The sequence below is a fragment of the Spermophilus citellus genome (genome assembly GCF_964194105.1).
Source record: "Spermophilus citellus genome assembly, chromosome: 1".
Classification (NCBI taxonomy): Eukaryota; Metazoa; Chordata; class Mammalia; order Rodentia; family Sciuridae; genus Spermophilus; species Spermophilus citellus.
In genome coordinates this window covers 42,197,226-42,221,840 of record NC_138182.1, presented here as the reverse complement: position 1 = coordinate 42,221,840, position 24,615 = coordinate 42,197,226, and the positions used below count along the sequence as shown (strand labels likewise).

General features: G+C 38.4%; 1 protein-coding gene across 1 annotated transcript in view; it reads right to left on the bottom strand.

The window, feature by feature from the left end:
* Window positions 1–2,256: 2,256 nt before the first annotated feature.
* The window catches only part of LCP1 (lymphocyte cytosolic protein 1), an 82,000-nt gene continuing 59,641 nt past the window's right edge, over window positions 2,257–24,615 (bottom strand). The window contains exons 11-18 of the mRNA XM_081287699.1: window positions 22,335–22,430; window positions 20,854–21,049; window positions 18,619–18,697; window positions 17,338–17,452; window positions 16,125–16,258; window positions 10,080–10,203; window positions 6,674–6,798; window positions 2,257–4,100 (exon numbers count right to left, since the gene is read on the bottom strand). Coding sequence (XP_081143825.1) covers window positions 3,968–4,100; window positions 6,674–6,798; window positions 10,080–10,203; window positions 16,125–16,258; window positions 17,338–17,452; window positions 18,619–18,697; window positions 20,854–21,049; window positions 22,335–22,430 — 1,002 coding nt within the window. The 3' untranslated portion in view covers window positions 2,257–3,967. The remainder of the gene's footprint in view (window positions 4,101–6,673; window positions 6,799–10,079; window positions 10,204–16,124; window positions 16,259–17,337; window positions 17,453–18,618; window positions 18,698–20,853; window positions 21,050–22,334; window positions 22,431–24,615) is intronic.

Genomic DNA, 24,615 nt, shown 5'->3' with positions numbered 1-24,615 from the left:
CATATTTGTGCTGCCAGGGACAGACTAGATGTGTGTGGGGGTGTGGTACTTTCCAAGCGGATAAAATCACCAGGTTGACTGAGACTTGACAAGGTCATCTAATCCAATGCATTGCTTCACCCAGGCTCTAATGTCATAATTTCCAGGCAGACAGTAATCCAATCTATTCTAAAAACGCTCCAGGTGAGTCTAATCCACAGCCTTTCCCACAATTACTTTTCTCTGTGCAATGTCTCTTGGCATTGGGAAACATTTGTTTATGACTAACATAAATCAATTTCTAAATAGTTACTGAGCTCTTTTTAAAAACATAGAAATATACTTGGCTCTGTAGGGGATATCAACATATGTACAGTGTGGTTCCTGCACACTTCTCATTCATCAAGCCTGAGTACGTCCACAGACATTTGTTGGTTCTTTATTCAGAATTGACTTTGTTCCCCCTAAGCTTCCAAAATGTTTCATTAAAGAATTTGCAATTGCATTTATCACCTTCTGCTTTTTATTATGACTGCGTGTACACATTAATGCACATTCTCTCTTGCTGGATTAATATTTTTTTTAGATATAAAATGGAGAAGTTGGAATCAGCTCATGTATCTGTCCCAGATTACTATTCTTCGCAAAATAATTTGAGGAAACTTAAAAGAATCTTTGTTTTACTACCACCCATGTTTCTTGCTGGGGCGGGAACTTGATAAGTACCTGTTCAATGAAAATTAACATTATATGCTCAAGAAGTGGGTGTAATATTATTCATTGTGACCTTACTTGTTATAACAAAAAGATTGAAACAACCCAAACATTCCTTTAGAGGATGCTAGTTAGATCGAGTTCAGCCCCTCCATACAATTGAATGCTACACACTTGCTGAAAAGTTGAGGCAGGTATATGTATACAGATATAGAATGACCTCTAAGATAAGTGAAAAAAAGTGAGATACAGAATGATGTGTGTTATACATTAATGTTTGTAATTTTAAAAAGGTGTACGTTGTGAGAACATGTGTGTGGTATGTGATATGTACACAAAATATTCCTAGAATAATACAAAAGAAATTGTTAACAGAGGTTGATGTTTGGGACAGGGAACTAGAGGACTGGGACAAAGGCAATGGGCAATTGATGGACTAACTCTTTTGGGATCAAAAGCCCTATATGAAGAGCTTGATAAATTCTGTGGTGTAAATACCACCATCATGAGAATTTCAAACAAACAATGGTTTGACAACAGTTGGTTTCAGTGACTTGAACCAGTTTCAAAGCAGAGGAGCAGAAGAGTGGCCTACTTTCCTCTGCAGACCCTTTGGTGTCATTTTAGTTTCTTATATTTGGATTGATCATTTAAAAGGTAACAATAAGCTTTTTCATTTAGAAAAATCATCGTGCTCAGGATGCTGTCTTCCTTTAGTCTCCTGAGATAGTCATTGCTCTTTTTGATGGTACTTATTCTGTTATCCTGTACTTGTTCAGTTTATGAACAAGTACAGGATAACTTGTTTATGAGCCATATTAGTACAGTCTGATACCAAATAACACTTAATATTTGTAGCCTCTTGAAGCTCAGGGAAGGCAGCTGTATCCTTAGTAGAAAAATGCAGGAATTTCAGGCCAGGAAAGAATCACCCTCAAAGAGAAGCTGCTGGTGAGCCATAGAGCTTAGATGCAAAAGCCAGCTTCCCTTCCACTGTATAGCAGTGTGGATCTTCCACAGGTCAAGGTGTGGCCATGCCTCATTGATGACACATTCTCTGTTTCAGGAGTCTGGCCTAGAGGGAGCTGGCTGTAGCAGAATTCCTCAGCATCCCTGCAGCTTAGTCAAGAGGGAGAAGAGATCCAGGCACTGTCAAGCCAAAAGATTCCTTTTCAGTTCACTCTAGAAGTCATTTTGAATCACCCCCAAGTCTGATCTTCATGATTGGGTTCGATGTGCTTCTGAGAATTTATACCTCAACTTTCTTCACTTTGCCAACTGCAACTTATTCAGTTTTCTGCTAAAACATTTCTATTTACACTCCTAGTTTCCTGCCATAAGGTCAAATCTCACCTTGTCCATCTTTACCAATTATCACACCTGTCATTTTAACTGTGTAACATCTGTTGTTCCTGATCAGCTGAGTGCAATGCCTGTCTCATTTAAAGGACTATTCCTAAAACCTCACACAGTATCTCACACATTCTAGGCACTCAATGCATGTTGGCTGTGCAAATGAATTAATGAGTTACAGTGCACCATGATTAAACTCTCAATATGAAATAGCCAGAGACACCCAATATTGGGAACATTTTATTTGGAAATATCTTGAGCATTATTTTATCTTCATGATTTCCATTAAGGCAGTAACATTCTTCCTTCCTGGAGGCAGATGGGGGAAAATCATCCAAGGCTATATGAAGTTCAGACTAAAGTCAAAGCCAACCACTTTGCATTCAGATGCAGCAGAAATACTGGTGATGAGCTAAAAGAAGCCATATATTGGCTTCCTGAGCCCACTGCCAAGGAATGGATCCAGGGCGATGCATTTCAATTGCTTTGAAAAATGGCTTAGGTTCCTTTACTTCCACCCCTAAAGAAGACTCCTCATTAATGAGCCCTTTTATCATGACAGAGGGTGTCTAGTGTTGGTTGACCTTCAGTAGGTTTTCATGGAAATTGCTTAATTTATTAGAGCTGTTCAAATTCATACCGTTCTTCTAGTTCTGTTTGGGAATTCTTTAAATGTCCAGTAAATTAGCTCTTCATAAAGCAACTTGGGCAGTCCTTATCTTTGACATCTGGCTAGGTGTATGCATATGTGGGGCATGGATGCTATTCATTGGCACATGTTGCCCCTGGGGGTTTAGGGGTGGTAAAAAGCTTTTGTAGTACCAAAAAAAAAAAAAAGTAAACATTTCTAATATGGCTTGGCAGCAATCAGATATGCTGATATCTAAGAGCAAATGAAAGCCAAGCAGGACTGCTTCCAAATGTGACCAGATATTTAGCCATACCACAGTAACAATCCATCTAACAAGCTGGGCTGAGTATATGGAAAGGCAGTGCCCTAGAGGAGAGATGCTTAGTGATAGCTCCACCCTGTCCCCTGGTGGTTTTCTTGTCTATTACAACTTCTTTGGATCCAACCTTCTGCCAGAGTTAGGAATCTACCTGAGGGCACAGTGTTCAAGATGTCAGATCTAGACAGAGTCTAAATCCTAGCATTTGAAATAGAGTTTTTATACTGTCCAAAACAAAAACAAGTGACATTTGATATTTCCCTAGTTCTGAGGAAAGGCTCTAGTGGTAAGGCTTATTTCTGCAGGCTATCAGAGACTCTTGAGAGAAGAACAGCCTGACTGATTTGTCAGAGGCTCCAAGTGGCCCAGAGACAAGGATGGCAGGGCAAGTGGGCCATGGAACAGGCACAGTTTGGGGTGGAGGGGTGACAGATGGAGCAAAGTCACAGGGAGATAAGGTAGGAGAAGGGGACAGAAAGAGGCTTATAACAGACCAAATGGCCTCTATTAGGACAGGTTTTGATATTTTGTCTTTGAGGTCTTCGTCTTGAACAAAGAAAAAGGCAGCCACATTAAACAGGTTTGAAAGACTATGTCAAAATTAAGAACATTGCAGTTTCTATTCTTGACTAAGGGCAAAAGCAGGAAGGGTGCCGGGAAAACAACTTCTTTTGGTTTTCTCTAGATTTTTAAAGCAGAAAAAAACCAAGCATTGAAAAAAAAAAAAAGTCAAGAGATTGGATTTCCTGAAAAAATAAAAATAAAAATAAAAAATAAAAGAAGCTTTTCTGTGTTGTTATTAAATATAGGAGAGGCTACTTGGTTGTACAAATATGCACATTTTGGAATCTTGTGCATTATCACCAAGGTGAAAACTCTGAATAGCTTGAATGGTCCTTGTGCATTCTGAGAGCACCCTGTGCTGGGCCCTCTGGACTGAGTGGGCTACCTTCCTGTCACACTCACTGGTCTTACACTCTTTTCATCCCCTTCCCCATGAGGCAAGCGAACACTGTCATGACCATCTTGGGGTTCACTTCAACCAGGTCTTCTGGAAGGGCATACACTCTTGCTCCAATTTTTCGGGCCATAGAGATGGCGTACCTAAAAGAGAGAAAAGAGGACAGATGAAGATCTGAGCAGCAAGGTATGAAGGGGACCCCTTAGGACAGAACTCAGCTATGGAATCCCTGGACAGTCTCCTCAACCTGATACGCCAATGCTTTTAATTCCTTTCCCCATTCCAATTCTTATCCATATATAGATGTATGCATTTATGGTACTATAGAATAGCCAGAGTTTTATATTCTATATTTTTCCACATAAAATTATTCCCAGGTGCATTAGAATATTTTTGCTTTATTTACAGTCTTATAAAGATAATTTTATTAGTTGTAATCTGTTTTCAAATGTGCCCACACTACTCGTTGACAGTTCTTTTATTCATCTCATTTATTCTCTAATAACCTCTTACTATGGCTACTCAAAAGAGATTTTTTTCCGACCCCTCCCTCCTTCTCACCTAAAAAACTTTATTCTTACTTTATTGATCAAATTTAGAGCACTGGACAGGAATCCCATTTTTTCCTCCTTGTCCACCTCAGAATAATTTCTTCTATATTTATTATTAATTAAGTAAAATTAATTTTTCATTATAAAATGTACAGGGAAAATTGCTTCAAAATCCATAAATGAGCTTCAAAAAACATACAAACTTGCCACAATAACAATCATTCTTAGAATTTTGTGTAGTTCCTTCCAAACTACACAATATGATTTCATATTTTGTCCTTTCTGGAATGCTTAGGAGTCTGGGCATGGATCTCAGCAACACAGCTCAAAAATTGAATGACCTTGGCAAATTTCTTAACCTAATCAAATTTCCCCCGTGACCATCTGGTCTCAAAAGCTTTTTACTTTTTTTTTAATTTCTGAGTTTTTGCATGTGTTCTTTCATCTAGAATATTCTATCTCCTCTTATTCTCTATCTCCTTCTTACTTGCTCAGCTTAGATGTTGTTTGTTCTAAAGAGTTTCAGTCCTTTCCTGTTCCCTCCATGGTATTCCATACTCCACCTTCTACACTATCCATCCCACTCTATTGCAATTGTAGTTTAATTATTAGTCTTCTCTCCATTAAATTATGCTAAATATCATCATTCTAGAACAGGTCCCTACTTTCCCCAATTGGGAATAGAGAGAGGGCACTAGTGAAATTACAAAGCACTAGACACTTCCGAATTCCAGACCCATGTTATAGGTTCAACCATGTCCCTTCCCACCAAAATATAGATTGAAGTTCTAGATTCTAGTACTTCCTCCTATGACTTTACTTGCAAATAGGATGTCATTTTTGCAAATGTCATTAGTTAAGATGAGGTCATGCTGGTGGGGCCCCTAATCCAATATGGTGTGGGTCCTTATAAGAAGAGATACAGACACACAGAGAGTGCAGACAGCCATGTGAAGTTAGAGACCCACAGTGAAGATGGAGGCAGAGGCTGGTTATAGTCTACAAACCAGGGAACACCAGGGATTGCTGGCCATTACCAGAAGCTAGGAAAGAGGTACAGGACAGGCAATCTCCCTCAGAATCCTTAGTAGCAACCAGCCATGCTGAGAGAGAAAGGGAGGATTTTATCAAAACCCTTGAGTATCAAAGTGACCTCCATTTGGGTCAAGAGAAGTGGGTGGTTCAGGGGGGTGCAACAGCATTCTACCCAGTATTTCAAACCCTCTGTAGCTTCTGCAGATTACAGACTTCTAGTTTCTACACCTGTGAAAGAATAGACTTCTGTTGTTTTAAGCCATGCAGTTTGTGTGGTACTTTGTCCTGACAGCCCTGGGAAACTATTATGACCTGCTTTGAAAAAGGCAGCTCTCTAGAGCAGAGAGTGCAGAGTTGCAGGCTTTGTGGCAACTACTCCAGCCTGCCAGCATAGCAGACAAGAAGTTATAGACAGTATGTAAACAAGTGAACTGTGTTCCAATAAAACTTTATTTAGTAATGCAGACATCAGTCCACATCTGGCTCAGAGACCATAGTCTGCTGATCCTCATTCTAGAGAAATCATTTGGCAGGTGGCCTAAATGGTAAAGCACATGGAAGCTGTTCATCAGCTGATGAAGTCTCTGGTCTTGAACTTGACCCCTGCCTATACATATCCATGGATACTCATGAATGGGATGTTTGCATTTGGAGCTTGCCAAGCATAGACTTTATGTGTGAAATCTGCTATAAATTAAAATTAGAAAATTGGCTTATAAAACCATAGACTTGCTTCTTCATTACAAGAAATTGTTTTTTGTCTAGCTCCCATTCTTTTTTTTTCTTTATTTTTTTTTTAATTTTTAATATTTATTTTTTAGTTCTCGGCGGACACAACATCTTTGTTGGTATGTGGTGCTGAGGATCAAACCCGGGCCGCACGCATGCCAGGCGAGCGCGCTACCACTTGAGCCACATCCCCAGCCCTAGCTCCCATTCTAATATGGGAAGTCTTAAGCTTCTATTGCACCATATCTAAAATAATAATGATGAGACGAAAATAAATCATGAGAAGAAAAAGCATGAATAGTGCAAATAATGTTATTTGCACAAAGGCACAAGCATTAGACTTTACAACTCTCTAGCTCTCCCTTGGATCCTACCCTCCTGATCTCAGGTTATTTACGTACTTCGCGTTGTTGAGTTTCTCTTCATCATTCAGGTTTTCCGTTTTCAGGAGGTCATAATTAATTGAACCTGGTTGAATGGCATCGATGAGATCCAGAACAGGAAGACTTGTACTAATCTTCGGGTCCTACAGAGAGAGAAAGGGAGGGTTTTATCAAAATCCTTGCGTACCAAAGTGACTTCCATTTGGGTCAAGTGGGTGGTTCTTTCTTCTTAAATATGAACTATATACACCCTTCTCAGGGAGGTGCCACCGCACTCTACCCAGTATTTCAAACCCTCTGTAGCTTCTGCAGAGGCATTAGTAACTTCTCAGAAAACCCACTGTCTGCCAACAGCAGGCGTCATTCCCAAATAAGGAATGGAAGGAAGTTAGCAGAGTAGAGAGGAGCACAAGGTGGAAACGTGTCTCTGAACTACTGCTTTCAGTGGAGGAAGGAATAATTTTTTAAAAGAAACTGTCAAAAAGAAGACACTAAAGACACCAGAAAACCCTGCTTCATGTGGGACATCTCAGAAGAGTGGCAGGAATCCTGGCGAGGGTGCAGGTGGACAGGAGCGCCAGTGGAGGCTCCTCTCCTGGAGACTTTAGGGAAAAAGAGCTATTGTTGCCAGGGAGACAACGACAGCAATGAGGGTGACTAGTATCTTTTGGTGCCTTTTCACTAACTAATTGTTACCAAGGTCTTAGAAGGATGTCGGCATCTAGTCTGTTCTTTTATTTGGCTCAAACTTCACCTTCTCTTTTGCCTCCCATCCTCCCTCCCCTCTCCCCTTCTCCTTCCTCTACACTCCTTGACTTCCTTTAACTTGTCTATTAATTTATATTTGATTGGTTCTTTATATTATTCTATCCTATCCTTCCCTCCCCCTTTCCTTTATCAAGTTAAAATTTTTTAGTTGACATGTTAAATTTTATGCATTTATTGTGTACACCATAGTGTTTAGAAGTATACACACACACACACACACACACACACACACAGTGGAATGATTAAACTTTAGCTAACTAATAAATGGATTACATTTCAGAGTTATCATTTTATGGTGAGAAAGTTTAATATCCATATTTTATCTTTTTAGCTTTTTTTTGGAACTAGGGAAGGAACCCAGGGCCTCACACATGCTAAGCACATGCTCTACTAACTGAGCTACATCCCCAGACTCCCCACTTAATCTTAATTCACAAATAAGTAGAGGAGTTTTCTGAGGCTAAGTGACTTGCTGGGAAATGGTAGAGTTGGGATTCAAACCTAAAATTCTGGCTTAAAATCTTGGGCTCTTTGGCACTGTAAACATTTTGATGTTTGTGCCTAGAGCTGTGAATGAACCTCAGATGTGAGCACACAGAGATCTACACCAAATGTTCTCTGCTCTCCTGCTGTAATAGGGACCATAGACCAGGGGACCCATGAGTGCAGCTGAGTGTCACCATATAAGCATGGTGAAGGCCAAGTACCTCTTACTTCAAGGGGCTGAATCCAAACAATTTCTAAGTAAGAAGGACACAGGACACTGCAAGATGCTAGTTCTCTAGCTTTGACCTTCAAGAAAAGGTAGAATAACATTTTTTAATAACTATAATGAACCCATTATTACTCATGCATGGATAATAAAAGAACCATTGCAGAATTTAAGTCAAGACAGACTCACAATCTAATTTCCAACATCAGCCTTTGCCTCTATCTCCCCAAAACTTTTTGGTGAAGAAGCACAAAGGAAAGCAAAATGGAGAGATTCGGGTCTCTCCTTCTTCCTGCTTTCTGTTCACATTTTTGGGAGGTGCTGACCTGCAGAGTAATAGTTATAACTGGTAGATGACAAAGGACTGGGATTATTTCCACTGTGGTTAACCAAGAGTGGGGAGTTGGCTCTAGTCACAGTGGTGCTTGCCTATAATACCAGTAGCTTGGGAGACTGAGGCAGGAGGATCTCAAGTTTGAAATCAGCCTCAGCAACTTAGTGAGATCCTGTCTCAATATAAAAAAATAAAATAAAAAGGACTGGGGGTATATCTCCGTGATAGATTGCCCCAAGTTAAACCCCAGTATGGGGTAGGAGGGGAGTGGGTTGGGTATTTTCTTAAGGGTTTCACTTAAAAGGAATGCGGGGCTAATTTAGCATTTCCTTTTGGTACACTGTGTAGCCCTGTTAACCTAATCAGTTCTTCAATGACTTAGTGAGAAGACAGGAGAAAATCAGATCAGAGAATTATTTAAAAAAAATTATCAAACACTCCTAAGAGTGAGCCCAATGGCTTACCAAGCCTGACCCTGTCAGGAACACACCAGAAGCCACAGTATAATTAATAGGCTGGAGTGTTGAGTGTTTTACAAGGAGAAACACCTCTGTCTCCATGACTGGTCACTCAGACTGAGGATTAAGTGACCTGTGAATATGCTCTGTCCTAGACTTCACCCAACAGGTAAAAGGTGCTTTCCCCTCACTGAGGATCATCACTTGCAGTTATTTGTTCTGACCTTGGAAAGTCACCTGGGCTTCAGTTTTCCTCACCCATAAAATGAGGAGTACACTAATGAACTGATGAACAGAGCTCCCTGCACTTCTTTGCCTCTGCTTTCTCTAGTTGCCTTTCCAATTCTGTTTCTTGAAGGATCTGCTCACTTCAGTGCCCATCCTCCACTCCCAGCTCTGCTCAGCAATCCAGACTGAGCAGGGAGCTTGAGGTGGGGCAGGGTGGCCATTATCTGAGCTCAGAGCAGATGGATGCTCCTGGGACAGCCCTACCCAGATCTCTCTCCACCCTTCCTGGTGAGAAGAGACTTCCATTTTTTAAAATAATTTTGGAGCAGAGGATTGATATCACAATGAACCACCTCTCAGGCTCTGTCAATACAACTCTGAAGGGCTCCCTCCCTTCAATCCTGACCTTTAAAGTAGAAGAATATAGTTAATATGGATCAAGTGAGCAGGTCCCTTGGGGAACAACCCTGCTAATGTATGAATCATGAGTTAAGAAATTTAATAAAATATAATTCTATCATAATAAAAATAGGATTTGTATATAAATACACAATTTTTTTGAAAACCATCACATGGGAGATCTTTTAGCATTTTATATTTCATCATTACATGAAAGTATGTCATGAAAGTAGGCACATTTTAAAAAAATATTATCATACTTTATGTTACTTTGAAAGAACAAGACCTAAAATGATGTGTGAAAAATGACTGCTTTTAATAATTAATTATTATGGGAGAAAGTGAGGAGAAATTTGTCAGTGCAATGGGCAATGAACATTAAAACAATAATGGGTAATTTAAGAAAAAGTGGAATGGGAGGGGAAGCCTCAAATCCTTAACATTGAAGGTCATTTAATATACAGTGAAAACAATAGAGATAAGCCTAGGTCTCAGGTGGCCTCTAACAGAAGATGAAAATTTTACCTTGAAACTAGAGATGGATGTACTTTTCCCGGCTTCCTTCAGTGTTTCATTCACCCAGCTGACAATAATGTCATCATTGACCTTCTGCCCACCACCGATTTCTTCAAGGATATTCAGTGTGTACCTGAATAAAATCAAGAATGATTTCTGGAGAGAAGTGGCTAAAGAGTTCAACAGGGTGAAATTTTCTTTCTAGTTATATCATAAGAGATCCTCTAAACACCATTCCCTTGTAGGAAAAAAAAAAAAAAACAGAATATGTAATAACATTAGTTCCTTTTAGAATAATTTAAAATGTAAATGTATGGTTGTTAGAATGAACTACACAGGAAATATCTCCTTCTAAGCACTGTCTGTTGCTCTGGGCAGGAAGAGCAAGCAGAGGAGAAGAATAGTAAAGAAGGAAAAAGGAAGTGAAGCATGTGAAATGTGTAAGAAATGACTCGATGTTAGAAAAGTCCCTGGAGCCAATGAAACAAAAGACAAATACAAAAGAATTTCTTATACCAGGTAAGTAGAAATGTCAGCCACACACTGACGGAAAGCAACCCGTAGCCCAAAGGTAAGAGTTGCTTTAGATACATATTGTTTTTAGAACTGGTGTTCTTTTAGAGGAGACATTTATTAAGGTGACATTTATTAAGAAGATGCTTCAAGCTCTTAAAATTCCATGGAGAGGGCAGAATCCCTAAATCTACTACTTTGGGAAAAGTAAGAAAACCCAGCATCGTTCCAGGGATAGGTTTGCAGACCCCAAAGTTCAGGCTTCCAGGAGGGGTTCATATTAGTCATGAAAGACTTCAGGGCTAGGATTACTTGCTGTCCTCAAGTTGAAACCCAGGAAGCTTGTGATGAGTCACTCCTGGAGGGGCCTAAATGAGAACACCCTCCACTTGGTGGCCTCGGATTTTACATGACCCACTGTGTCTCTCCCTCCAGCTGCTGCTTTGATACAAAGTGCAATTTGTCTATGATTTTCTATATAGATTTTTTGAGTTTGACTCTACAAAAGAAGAGCAGTGTCCTGCTTCCTCTGGGTTAAAGCAGCTTCCATCCTTGTAGATGGGGAAAAAAGTGGCCTCTGCAACTTTTCTTCACCAGAAAATCACATTTACCAAACTGGCACTTACAGCCTCTCTGTGACACCCCCCAAGTTTCTCCAAATCAACAAACTCCTCCCCATTCTGTTTTTGTTCATCACAGAATTTCCCTTCTAAAGTATCATTCTGGTCATGTCATTTGTCAAACTTCTTAGTCTGACACACAGGCCTATTCACAAGTAGTTTACTCTCCTTTTTCAGCACATCTGTGATTTTCTTCTTCCCTCACTCATCCCCATCTCTCCTTCTCTCTCCCTTTCTTTTATTTCAACTGGACAGAACTATCAGCAAGTACCTGACCACACCATGCATCATCCTGCTTCCTGCTTCCTGGACTCAGCTATGCTTGTTGCCTGGGATGCCCTTTACCACTATTAAATTTCTCATCCTTTGAATCATTCTCAGCTCAGCTCAAGCATCACTTTTCCAACCCATGCAAAGCACTAGTTATTATTATTACCCTTTCTTTAATTCTGTTTCTCAGAACTTTCGGTGGCGATAATGTTCATCATGTCCCCTTAGACAGGGTCCATGTACTCTGTGCACCATGTTGTTTTCAGGGAACAGCAGAGTACCGTGGGCATCTAATAAACAGAAGCAAAGAGTGGTGGGTGAAATAAATAGAGTGACTTTTTCCTGCTCTGCTTGTGGGAAAGCAAGAAGCCAATATAGATAAAAAAAATGCTTAGTTTGGGCCCAGAGAGGGGGCCAAAGTCCCAGCAAATTCTCAAAATATTCCTAGTTTGAAAAAGATCTTGCCTAGTAGGTGTGGTGTCACACATCTTTAATCCCAGCTATTCAGGAGGCTGAAGCAGGAGGATCGCAAGTTCAAGTCTAGCCTGGGCAACTTAGTAAGACCTTGTCTCAAAAGAAAAAATTAAAAGGGTGGGAGAAGGGCTGGGATTGTGGCTCCGTGGTAGAGGCACTTGTCTCACATGCATGGGGCACTGGGTTCAAGCCTCAGCATCACATAAATAAATAAAATAAAGGTATTGTGTACATCTACATTTAAAAATTTTTAAAAAGTGGGGGTGGAGAAGTAGCTCAGTGGTACAGCATTTGCCTTGTATGTGCAGAGCCCTGATTTAAATCTACAGGAAAAAAAAGAAAACAGCATTGCCTTTCGTCTGATCATAAAGAGTGTGTTCGGTGGCATAACTGTCCTTCTATTTCCTGATAGCTAGCATATGTGTTAAGTTATTAGCATTTACATAACAATTAAGAATTTCTGCCCAATGAGCTTCTCAATAAAGAAACAGTAGGTCAGTGCTTGCTTCATTAATTTTTCTCTACATAGAATCTGGTGGAGCAAACTAAATGTAATCTTCTAGCAGTTTCCCTTGTTCAGGACTTAATTCTCTTTCCCCTCATCTAGAATTTCAACCCTGTTCTGCTGATACACTCAGGGAAACAGGAACTGAGTTTTCCACACATCTCTTGAGCTTAGGAACTAAATGGTACTGAAGAGAAGCCCACCTTTACACAAACGTCTATCAGTGAAAATGAAAGGCCATCAAGGAACAGAGATCCTTATTGAGGGGCAGAGTATTGTGGAGGCCACTTATTGCATTTGGGGTTTAAAAACAGTCCTTCAAGGAGGTATAGAGCTCTGGTGACCACAAAACAGTCTTTGCCACCTCAAGTGAAATGCAGAGGTTTAAAATAGAATCCAATAGCCTCTTGTAAGTACAATGATAAAAACAAAGGGAGGAAAGCATAAAATTAGGCTGGAGTCTCCACCGACCTTTGATAGTCCACTAAGCAATTACTCATTTAAATATAGAATCAAAATGTAAGACAAGACAAATTTGGCCTGGGTCTACCTAGATTTTTCCTTGTGAGATAATTACCCTTGATTATCAAATGTGTCTGGGGGCAACTGTGCTATTAGACGGAACCCCACAGTCAAGATCTCAATAGCACTGGTGCTTGCAAAATGTGCTGTGCTGAAAAGCCTTTCATCAAAATGAAGGGGCATTGGGAGCTCAGCTCTAGCCAGTTCCTCATTCAACAAAAGAGGATTGATGAGGTGTGGATTCGAGGGGCCGGGGAGGGTGTGATTATTACTTGCTTGATTTCCTGCCTTCCAACATTTGTTTTATTTATCTAACATTTGGCACAGAGGGACCAAGCTCATGTTTTGTTTGTCAAGGACCTATGCTGACTTCACCACACACAGACTGTTTGTGAGGAGTTCGGCTTGGGTCTCGCTATCATTGCCATCTGCCGGTGGCCTGTTACAGGTTTTTGTTTCCAAATTTATACACACACTATTTGCCAGCTGTCCAATCTGAGAACAGTCTCTGTGCTGCTGAAGGGGAAAGGGAGGCTTAAGCACATATCTCTCAATCATTCTTAGGGGGAAGAAATGACGTGCCGTTTGTTGCCCAAATAAATGACCAAATTAGCACATCTGTGCAATCCCATGAAATAAATTTCAGCTAGAACTGGATGTAAATTTAACAGATCTGTTAATATGTGGCATGCAGAGGGGGAAAAAAAAAAAAGAAAAGCAAGAAAGAAAAAATCCCTTCTGGTTCTATTTTCATAATTGCCAATCACTCTTTTCCTTCAACAAGAATGAACTTCTCAGTTTCCTTTCTTAAATGTATAATTCTTATGTAGTAAATGCACCTGAGAAATATGACTTATTATCCAGGTGAAGGCTACAGCAGCAGACTAGACTTTATCATATATGTAAATGAGCCCTAAAGTAGGGCTTTGGGCCACATTCTTATAAAAATTTAGAACAAAGGTCATATTACAAAGTGGTTTTCAGATATTATGAACTTTAAAACAGAATAGAGTTTATCATTAAAGAGACAATATTAAAGATTATTTTGAATTGTAACCCCCGAGTGAATTTAAATGTTACACCTAAAAAGGCTTTCACTTAGGTGCTTAAAGCAATCAGTACCCAAAACTAGTTTATTAAAAATCAAAAACACATGTGAAAGACAATAAAACTAATTTAGAGATAGTTTCTGGACATATCCTGGTGAGAAAGGCCCTTAGTAATTTTCAGTGATAATCTAGAAATATTCAGTAAAATAGAAGAGTCAGTTGAAGTTTCTTTAACTCTGGAGTTTTCTGTGCAAGGGGGACCTTATAACATTTGCCCTCCATCATTAAGGAGACCCTGTTTTGAAACGGGTAGCAAAGTCCTATACTTGGTAAAACAAATGTGAATTAGGTAGTGAAACCTGTTATGGTCACTGCTGATTATTTTACATTATCTGGAAACAAAGGCACTATCACAATGAGAACCATTCACAAATACTAGGACCTGTGGACAGTGGGACTAAAGTTCAAGCACCTTATGAACATGACAAACCTTGTCTTTGCCATGACTTTGTTAGACAGAAGGTGATCTGACCCATGGCTGCTGGGACTTCCTTCCAAGTAGAAAAATAAATCAAGTCATGCTAACATAGGTTCTAGTTGAAAGATGTAAAACTGTGCCTGTCCAGAGCTATCAGTGTAGCAGGAAAGAGTGAAACATTTAAAAATAAACTGTTTCATACTTACATAGTTATCTAAAATTCTTCCCAGACTCATGATTTCATACCAAAAAGTTTACTTTTCTTATTAACTAGTTTATATATCTTATGCTATTTTACAATTATTTAACAAGGATCATCATTCTCACATTAGTCAAGTTTATATTCAGCTTAAAAGGTATCCAAAGTTCTATTAAATAATATGTCTATTAAAGAAATTTCACAGAGATAAACTTAGAGAACTTTAACATTGTCTATTAGAGAGACTTGTAAGAGTAAAAAGGCCAGACCTAAACACTTAATACACAATGAAAAGCATATGAAATAATGTTGAGAGAGAGAGAGAGATATTACTAAATGTGAAGACATAGGAATACATATTATCTGCAATGAAAAAATAAAACACGAAAGACATAATTGAAGAGAAGTAAGTTCAGGGACAACTTCAAATAAGTAAATATACATGGACTTGGAGTCCCCCCAAACAAGGTTACTGAATATAAAAGTCGTATTTCAACAAATGAAAGCCAAAATTTTTCAAAATTTGATGGAAAGTTTAAACCCACAGATCAAATAAACTTACCAAACCTCAAGCATAAGAAAGAACATTACACATCATAATTAAATGGCTTAAAACTTATAATAAGGAGAAATCTTAAAAATAGCCAGAAAAGAAAAGACATGCTACATACAGAGGAACAAAGATAAGAAGGACAAGAGATTTCCTGTAGGCAAGAAGACAGTGAAGACTATTTAAAAGTATGGAAAAGAAAAGAAAACCGTATCAACCTAGATTCTACATTCAGAGAAAAATCTTTGAAAAATAAAAATGAAGTTGAGACTTTTTCTCACATGTAGAATTTGAAAGAATTTATCATCAGCAGTCCAGTGCTATTAGAAAAGTTTCAAATAGAAGGAAAATATACTAGGTGGAAATCTGGATCTACACAATGGAAGAAAGAACATAAGAAATAGTAAATGTGTAGGTAATTACACTAACTTTCCGCTTGTTTTTAAATCCCCTTCAAGGGTAATTGACTGTTACTTGTGCAAACTAGTAAAAAGTAAAAGGACTAAAAAAGATATGCCGTGCTAACATTGAATCAGGAGAAAGTAGTAGTAGCTCTATTAATATTAGAAAAAGTAAATTTCAGAGAAAAGAATATCACTAGGCATAAAAAGGGTCACTCTATGACTCACTAAGACAAAACAATAATCTAAAATGTTTTTGAACCTAATAACAGATTTTTACAGCATTGGAAACAAAAACTGATCGAACTGAAGAAAGAAAAAAATTTCAGGAAAATAAAAAATACTTGTTTGGTTTTTATGCTTAGCTTAAAACATAGTTTAAACTGAATTAAATCACAGTCCTAAAACTTCCCTAGTAAATTTCCAGGTAAATAATCTGTTCAATAAAAAGTTATTCTCATGAGTCACATTACCTTCTCATTAGCTGCCAAACCAAGGCCAGTGTTAGAGTCCGGTTTCCTTCATTGAGATCTTGTCCACCAATGCCAACCAGAGAAAACTTAGCTTGATTCTTCCCCAATTCCACTGCATAATTACAATTCTCCAGCTATTGAAGAGCAAGGAGGAAAATATTTAATATCATCACCTTGATTATGATGAATACCAGATAAAATAAGAAAAATAAAGACACAAATGAAATAAATAAGATCAGACTCAATGATTCCTCAAGTCTTGAGTGGTTCTAAAATTCTAGGATTCTAAACGAGTTAAAGAATTTTCCATCTTTTCTTATTTAGAAACACTTTATTTCCACCAAAAATATTCGCAGTATACTTTTAAGTGCAAAACTAAAATTAATTATTATGAACATTTTGTGGCTATATATATATATATATATATATATATATATATATATATTTCTTGGTACCAGGGGTTGAACTCAGGGGCACTTGGCCACTGAGTCACATCCCCAGCCCTATTTTATATTTTATTATTTTATTTAGAGACAGGGTCTCACTGAGTTGCTTAGGGCCTTGCTTTTGCTGAGGCTGGCTTTGAACTCAAAAATCCTCCTGCCTCAGCCTCCTGAACTGCTGGGATTACAGGCGTGTACCACTGCACCTGGCCATAATATTTTTAAAATAGGTAAATTCAGACTTGGAAAATCTGGATTCTCTATCCCATGTTCATATAGTAAATAGACATGTAGGGCAAATATTCCTGTAGCTACCCATAGTTTATTAAGAGTCACCAAGAGGAGAAATGGTAAGACATGTTTCTGCCAACCCTGTTGTTACAAAATAACATTCCCACTGTGTTGACAGTAGACAAACTATTTGTATTAGTCAAGCTGTCAGTACAAAGCTCTAATTTTTTAGAAAATTAGAATGAGGATCCTGCTGGGGAAGAAAACCCTGTGGCTCTGCTTGCTCTAATTATCTTAATTAGAATTTTTACATGATAATATTTAAAGACATCCAACACAGAATTATAAATAAGTCATCAACTGAAATAATGGACTTGCTTTAATAAAACTATTCAAATTTCTGATTGCTGTGGTATAATTTAATCCCTGGATAAACATTACTTATCTAAGTTTGGCATACTGATAAAGTATTCACAAAGAGCGTATGCAGACTTATGACTTTGTCTGCCTACAGGAATATCAGAACAGTCATTGTTTACCTTCTTCATGTTGCCACCCAGTTTGGGGTATGGTGGTTTGTTTACTCTGTTCCAGTCAACAGGGACTTTAATCTTTTCATAGAGCTGGAAGATGACCAGGGCATCTGACAAGTCACTGAATAAAACAAACACAGAAGGAGAATGCTTAGATATCCAACATTTTATTCAGGGCCTACACTGGGCCAGGTACTTCCTTATATCTTAGCTCCAGGAACATTCACAATAATCCTGTGATACCCAAAGGACTTAAAAACAGCATACTACAGGGACACAGCCACATCAATGTTTATAGCAGCACAATTCACAATAGCTAAACTGTGGAGCCAACCTAGATGCCCTTCAATAGGTGAATGGATTTTTAAAATGTGGCATATATACACAGTGGGATATTACTCAGCAATAAAAGAATAAAATCATGGAATCTGCAGGTAAATGGAAAGAGTTGGAGAAGATGATGCTAAGTGAAGTTAGCCAATCCCCAAAAAACAAATGCTGAATGTTTTCATTGATATAAGGAGGCTGATTCATAGTGGGATAGGGAGAAAGAGCATGGGAGGAATAGATGAACTCTAGATTGGCCAGAGGGGTGGGAAGGGAAGGGAGGGGGCATGTGGTAATTAATGATGGTGGAATGTGATGATCATTACTTTCCAAAGTACATGTATGGAGACACTAATTAAAGTCCCTGTTGACTAATTGGTTGGAATATACTTTGTATACAATCAGAGATATGAAAAATTGTGCTCTATATATGTAATAAGAATTGTAATGCATTCTGCTGTCATATATAAAATAAATAAATAAATAAACCGAAACTTTTAAAAAATGAAGAAAAAAGAGTAACTCCATCTTTAGAGGTGAAAAAAGTGTGACTCAGAGAAACTGAATCCTGTCCCCAGGTTCGACCAGCTATGCCCCTTCAGCAGACATGCACGCTGCCTCCAGGAAGATAAGCAAGGCTTAACAAACAGCACAGGAGACTTAACTGCAAACCTAGCCCTCATTGCTTTGCCTGATCGTGAGAAGAACATAGGCTTTGACACACAGCAAATCTGTCTTCCTGAGATATGATTCTTCTACTAAACACACCGTAAGGTTGGTGCACAGAGGTAAGTTTCTCAGCTGAACACCCAACATCTGCAGCTCATTATGACACTCCCCACCTCCTTATCCAGGTTCATGCATTCTGTAAAAAGAATGTGCACCATAGTGGAACTGGAACCCTGTTTTCTTCACGGTTTCTACATCTCACATTAGGGATGAGTTCCCAAATGTTCTTACCTGTATAAATGATTGACACGAGGGTTAACACCCAGGGAGTTCATCCAGTTTCTAAATGTCCGCTCTTCCCTGGTCTCACCTAGATTAATGAAGACTTATTATCTTTATGACCATCAGCCATTTTTATTATCCAAGTTTAACCAATAAAAACTGAAGGTAGAATAAAAAATAAAATAGACCCTATTGGATTTGGGTGAGCATTCCTATTCTGTGTTAATTTCCCCCTATTTCAATTCAATAAGAATTTCCATCGCACCTATTAGTGGTGTGCAAGATTCTGTGTAGGGTAACTATTCTGAGTTGGCCCATGAAGACTTGACATTCTTGTAGGAAAAACAAGATTCTTGGCCATTAAACAGAGAGTTATAAAACTCACACAGGAGGCAGGTGTATTTGCTCTTTGGGTTGAGATGTGGAAAAAATAGTATGGGCTAAATTTAGAGGGGTGAAATTTGAGTTTTACTTTCTGGCTTAGTAAAAGAGAGTAATAAGTTAACAGCAGAGCATTTGGGGGGATGGTAAGAGGTGGAAGTAGGAATGAATATAAATATGAACATAACAGGAGCAATAGACAAGGTCTCTGTTGAGAATGGGCATGATTTGTTGGGGGTCTGTGCAGTACTAGCACACAGAGACAAGGCTGTCTAAACGCTGGAACCAGAATTGGAGATCTCTGAATGCCAGGCAGCAGATTTGGGTTGATATATTAGACAGTGTCAGTCATTATGGGCTCTTTTTTAAATTACTATAATACATTCTCAAGCGAGGCAGAGAAATAATGAAATCTGTGCTGGATTGTGCCTGGCAGCAGTGTGCAGAATTACTGAGAGGTGATATGCATTTAAATTACATATGCAGAGGGAACAGTGTTTGGCACTAGTGTGTGAGGCACATTCAAGTGTTTGATGAATAGCTGAATTGAGTGCCCTAAGTTCTATTAAAATAATTGGTGTATGAGGTAATATTTGTCCAAAAGAACAGAACGGGAAAATAACAATCTAGAAGGTATTCCAAATGAAGAATTGTTGGTATTTGTTGACTTAATAGATTTAGGGATAAAGGAGATGAAGTTATCATAGTGTAACCCAAGGTCTTCAGTTTCAGAGACTAATGAAAAACAAGTGGTATGACTAATAGAAATGGAGAATTTTTAAAGATGGGAACAGATGGGATGGGAGGTGGGGTGGAAAGGAAATGGGGGAGGGGACAGGAGAAGGGATCGTTTGTTTTGTATACGATTCATGTCAAAAGATAGTGAGGGACCCAGATAGTGAAATCCTAGGGGCAGCTGGAAATGGGTGATTGGTGGGCTTGATATATAGACTTGAGATCAACAAATGGTGCAAACACAGCAGTATTAGATACGGACTCTTTCCAGCTAGGGGAGCGCACTGTGGAAAAGGATCCACCAATACTTTAAATCTGTATTGCCTTGCTTGGTGACATTCATTTAATACTGACTTTATTTTTTGTTTCAATAATGGGGCTAGTTCATGATGTAAAAAAATAAGGATAAGTAAATATCTCTGGCACTTTTTTAAAAAAAATATATATTTTTTAGTTGTAGTTGGACATAATAACCTTTATTTTATTTATTTATTTTTATGTGGTGCTGAGAATTGAACCCAGTGCCTTGCACGTGTTAGGAGAGTGCTCTACTGCTGAGCCACAACCCCAGCCCCATCTCTGGCACTTTTAGCTGGTAGAAGCTAACTAAAACCATGTGCTTTTTGTCCAATCTTAGGATACTAAACCTGCAAGATACAAGGATTCTGCCCCAAACTACTGTTCTGTGCTGCTAATAATCCAAATAAAAGAAATAAAATGAAAACAGAAAGCTTATCCTGATATAAATTAAATATCATTTTTATATATTTGAGTGGTAGCTATTTCTTATTTCTAGGAATTAACGTAGTCTATTAAGAACATAAATTAGGTTTTTGGAGCTCAGGATTGATTTCATCCAATAGTTAAATGCATTGTCTTCCCTGAAACACTTAATTCTGATAATGGATGAAACCTGAATATAATGGATGTGAAATGATCGTATTTGATTATTCCTGCTTGGCTATAATTGACTTGATTAATTTATTCTATTTGGTGTAATCAGAGAATTGGTGTGCTGTTTGCAGGAGTGGGGGATTTTTTATCTTCTTCGGAGGTAATTCTGAGTTGTCACTGCATTAGATTCGGGAGCATTTCCCCAAATAGCTTAAGCAACTGGTTTATAGTTACCTTCGAGAGCACCCCAGTCGATGTCCTGGTTCTCTGGTTTGTGCAAGGCAGGGTATCTATTAAAGAGGTTGGCTATAAAGGCCAAGTTCAACTTGGGGTTCCCTCGGACAACATCTGTGGCTGTGACAAACTGCCGGCAGCCCAGCCTTTCTGCTTGTTGCAGCATGCATTCTGCCCTCTGGATGTCATCCTTCTCCTGCAATGAAAAAGGACATCTCAAGGCTGGGTCAGGACTCCCCATGCACAATGTGGATGTGTATAAGGTGAAAAAGAAATGGGAATTCCACTGAAAATCCTTAATGTGTCTCCAATAGATGCATAGCAACAACACATTACTACTTACATGTACCTACACTCAAATCAGAAAGTCCCAAGTAAAAAGAATCTCAGAAATAGGCAATTGAGACTTCTCATCTCTATCTAGAGCCATTTCAGATGAATGGTAGGTTGCTCTGTTTTTAAAGAAATTCAGTGGATTTTTGAAATCTTACTGTTTGAGTTTATCTTAATTATTTTAAGTCATCAAGCTTCCTTTTTATTACATTCTGGCATAGACTTCTTGAGTTTTTGGTCTATTTATAAAGTTTATTAAATAATAATTTGTATTCCTGTTTCTAATTCATAACAGATATTTACAACTGTCAATAAGAATACCTGATTTCCCACACTGAGTTGGTATACCCAAACAAAATAAATATCAGCTAATAAGAGTGAACTGTATATTATCACTGAAAAATTTAGGACATCTGTTTGGCTCTTGAAGATTGAGAACCACTAATTTCACATGCCCAAATAACTGTAGAGCATCTTCAGTCATTTGTAAGCAGTCTTAAGGCTAAAATTTTTTGAAAGATGGTCTACTTCACATAAACTCTAAGAAAGCACCAATTTTTAGAAACAGAACTTTTGAATTATTTCTTAGGTTGATGACAATAGCCTTCTGTGAGTTTTACTTCTTATTTGCTTTTACTTTATTTCTCATTCAGGAATGAGTTGAATTTGATATTAATTCACTGGATTTAAGTCCAGTGATATCAAACAAAGCCCACAAATGGACAAGGCCACTTCTCAAAGTCAGTATTACTAAAAGTGGTGGCAAATCTGAAGGACTTGCTCCTAATCATTACCCCATGGATCTAGGCATTGAAACACCACACTGTACCCCACACATGTTATATTTATTATGTGTCAACGGAAAATAAAATAAAACTAAATGGGTGGGGGGAGCTAACATATTAACATGCAGAATTGTGTTGGTGTTTAAAGCCTGAGGGATGAAGGACATATAAAGAAGTCCAGCATTTCATTAACATTTGTTTCTTTCTTTAATGTTTTATTTGTAAATTCAGTTTTCCACAATTATTATTGAAAACTGTTGACAGTTTTTAATAGTTTAATAAGGATTTAAGCAGGACTCCAGAGAAGGGGTCATGCAGAGAGCAATGGAGTAACCAAAGTAAACACGGTGTCTGTTGTCTTACCCTTAGTCCTGACATGTCAATAACGACAGCAGGGATACCTTCTTCATCTCCTTTGGGAGCCACCTGCTCAAGCAGGTGGTAATAAGCTTTTGAATCCTGTGAAAAATTAAGAAATTATGGTATCAAAACAGCACAGCTAATTACATACTTAGCTCTACAATGATTTCCCCAAAGCAAACATTTTATTTCTTATTACACTGTCATTCAAGAATGTCACTTAATTACCAAAGCTAGAAACATTCACTAATTTGAATATTTTATTTGGTTGCATATTGCATTTTCTTTCCTTTTTAAAGTAGTTTAACAATTAAAAATACAGGACATATACAAAAGGCAACCCAAAGGAGCATATTTTTTTTTTGTCATCCACAGGGGAGAAAAACAACTTATTTTTGCATATTAAATTATATACAGGAAAATATATATACCTTTATATTGCTGTAGAAGTCAGTCAGCTAAGGTTTAATTAAAAAAAGTGACAGAAAAAGGAAGCAGAAGTTTAAAGCAGAGTTTAAAAATACATTTAAATGGACAATCAGCAAAAGAAAAATAAAGATTTCAAAGACATAAGGTTGAAGCATTAACAAGAAGTCTTTTTATAAAAGGAGAAATATTATAATGACAAGTACATTCAGTGTTTCTCTAGAAACTACAAAAATGGTTAAATTTAATTATAACAGATGGCATATAGGTAATAAATTCTCAAGTTTTCTTAGATTCTGGAATATGCTTATTGACACAGAATTCTCAGAATCACAGTCTTAAAAATACAAATTTATTCTCAGTCAATGAAAGCATACAGAATTTCAAGTAATAAGATTATTTAATAGCATCTTAATTTTTCTTAAAGACTGGAAAACCAGCTGCTAAACATTTTGAAAACTGGGTGGGTCTGGGCAGAGCAGATGTATGCTCACCACGTAGACATTAGAAAAGTGAGAACGGGAAGATGGGAGCCACTGATGTCGCACCTGGGGAAACGGTTTTCATCTCCTTTCTTTCTACCTTCCCCTCCTCTTATTTTTCTCTATTTTGAAGTCAGTGAAAGTTCCATGCAGGTGGTAGGCACCCCTAAAAACTGCCTGCCAGATGTTACATCTTTTTCACTTTGCCTTTCTCACTCCCCATACTCTGTTCTTGCTAATTTTATATAATTTAAAGACACCTCCTGAAGCTGCTGGCTCCTCAGACACACCCTGCAGCACAGGCCTCTGCTGCTCCCTGGAAATGGGCACAACCCTGTAAGTGCTCAGTCTGTCTCAGACAGACACTTCCCAAAGTTCAAAATGGTTATTTTTCTGAAGAGCACAGCTTTTTTTTTTTTTCCCTAGGAAATCTGGTAAATTTATGGCTGCAATGAAGCAGCCTAACTTTGCTTGAAATGTTTTGCAACCATCAAAGGGCTTCACTGTTGATCACAAAGGGAGCTGAGGTACAGTGCCTGCTAAACCCTATTTCGGTGGCTATTGCTAGAAGAATGTGATAATCAGTGGAAGTTATAAGGTTAGAAGAGTGAACTGTAATTCATTTCTCCCCCTTGTATTATTTTTCCCTTTCCCCTCACTTCCTCTTGTATGTAATTTTGTATAAGAGGGGGTAGAGAGAGAAGAGGGGAGGGGAGGGGAGGGGGGATAGTAGAGGATAGGAAAGGCAGCAGAATACAACAGAAATGAGTATGTCAATATGTAAATCAGTGGAAGTGTAACTGATGTGACTCTGCAATCTGTATACGGGGTAAAAATGGGAGTTTATAACCCACTTGAATCAAAGTGTGAAATATGATATATCAAGAACTATGTAATGTTTTGAACAACCAATAAAAAAAAATTTATTTTTTCAAAAAAAAAAAAAAAAAGAAGAGTGAACTGGACTTAGATCCTAAGGAATGGGGACCTTTCCACCCACAAGCTTTGCACTAGCCCTATGTCTGGTGGACCCTGAGTGCCAGGCACCATGGAGTTTGCGTGGTGAAGCAGCGGGAACCTGTAACTAAAGAATTATAGGCCTGATGGACTCTTGGCAGGTCACATGACCTTTCCTTTGCTCTCTATTTGGAGGAAACTTCTTTAACTTTTGAGAAAGTGGATACTGAAATACCTCCTTGTGTTGCGTCTCAGCATCTCACACCAGTTCCTATGGGAGTTGCTTTCTGCTCATCCTGAAATGCTCCTTGAGTGCGTCCTACCTTGGTCCCTCTGTCATCGCCGCCAACAGCTGACTCTTCTCACCTGGTCATGGAACTTTTCGTAAACTTGCACACCTCCCCAGCCTTTCCCCTTGA